Source organism: Eptatretus burgeri, chromosome 8 (assembly GCF_056783735.1).
Source record: "Eptatretus burgeri isolate ZD-2024b chromosome 8, Ebu_testis_v1, whole genome shotgun sequence".
NCBI classification, from domain to species: Eukaryota; Metazoa; Chordata; class Myxini; order Myxiniformes; family Myxinidae; genus Eptatretus; species Eptatretus burgeri.
This window is the reverse complement of record NC_140968.1, coordinates 64,701,380-64,702,134: the sequence shown is the minus strand read 5'-3', so window position 1 is coordinate 64,702,134 and position 755 is coordinate 64,701,380. Positions and strand designations below refer to the sequence as shown.

At 31.0% G+C, this 755-nt stretch overlaps 1 protein-coding gene across 1 annotated transcript in view; it reads left to right on the top strand.

The window, feature by feature from the left end:
• LOC147021893 (olfactory receptor 52Z1P-like) overlaps positions 1-287 on the top strand; it is a 1,047-nt gene extending 760 nt beyond the window's left edge. The window contains exon 1 of the mRNA XM_085890460.1: positions 1-287. This exon is cut by the window's left edge and continues 760 nt beyond it. Coding sequence (XP_085746586.1) covers positions 1-230 — 230 coding nt within the window. The 3' untranslated portion in view covers positions 231-287.
• The last annotated feature ends 468 nt before the right edge of the window (positions 288-755 follow it).

Here is a 755-nt window from a genome sequence, read left to right as displayed (position 1 = left end):
TTTTGCTCTTTCTTTTCTCCATAGTTTTTGGTGTGATTTCCATGCGTATATCATCCACAAAGTATTCCTTCGAGTCTTTACAACATCTGAGCGATTCACTGTTCTATTTGCTGCAGCCTCTTGCCAATCCAATTATCTATGGCATGCGAACCAAAGAGATCCGTCAGAGCCTTGTGCGATTCACAAATATTCGCATCTTTCAGGGAAAAAAAAATAATCCCTTGGCATAATCGTAATTCGCAATCATCTCCACATAAGTTACACAAATACTTGTCTATTAAAAAAAAACAGAAACCATACTTTATTAATCTTATTTTCTTTCTTCACATGTCCCTCATTAAAAGCTTTGAAAAACATGTTTATAAACCTTGGAACTGCAAAATAATTTATGTGTAAGTCCGAATTCACATGTATGTTGGAGTACAGTATTTATGTTGGAAAGAAGAGTTTAGGTGGTTCGGTTTATAGTTGATTTATTTTGACATCTCCATCTTATAAACACAAATCGTTAAAATAATTGCATCATATTAAACGAACTTAAATATAAACATTCAGGTGTTTATTGTCTCACATTTTTTTTTTCTCTTCTTGCTCATTTTGTTCAAATATCTTTCTTCAAAGCTGTGTTAAATATTTTGAACAAAATGAGCAGGAATAATCATAAATTACTTTGTAAACTTATGAAAGATTTTTTATATCATATATTTGCCACAAATAACATGACAAGTTCATCAATAATACGTTTTACACACAGT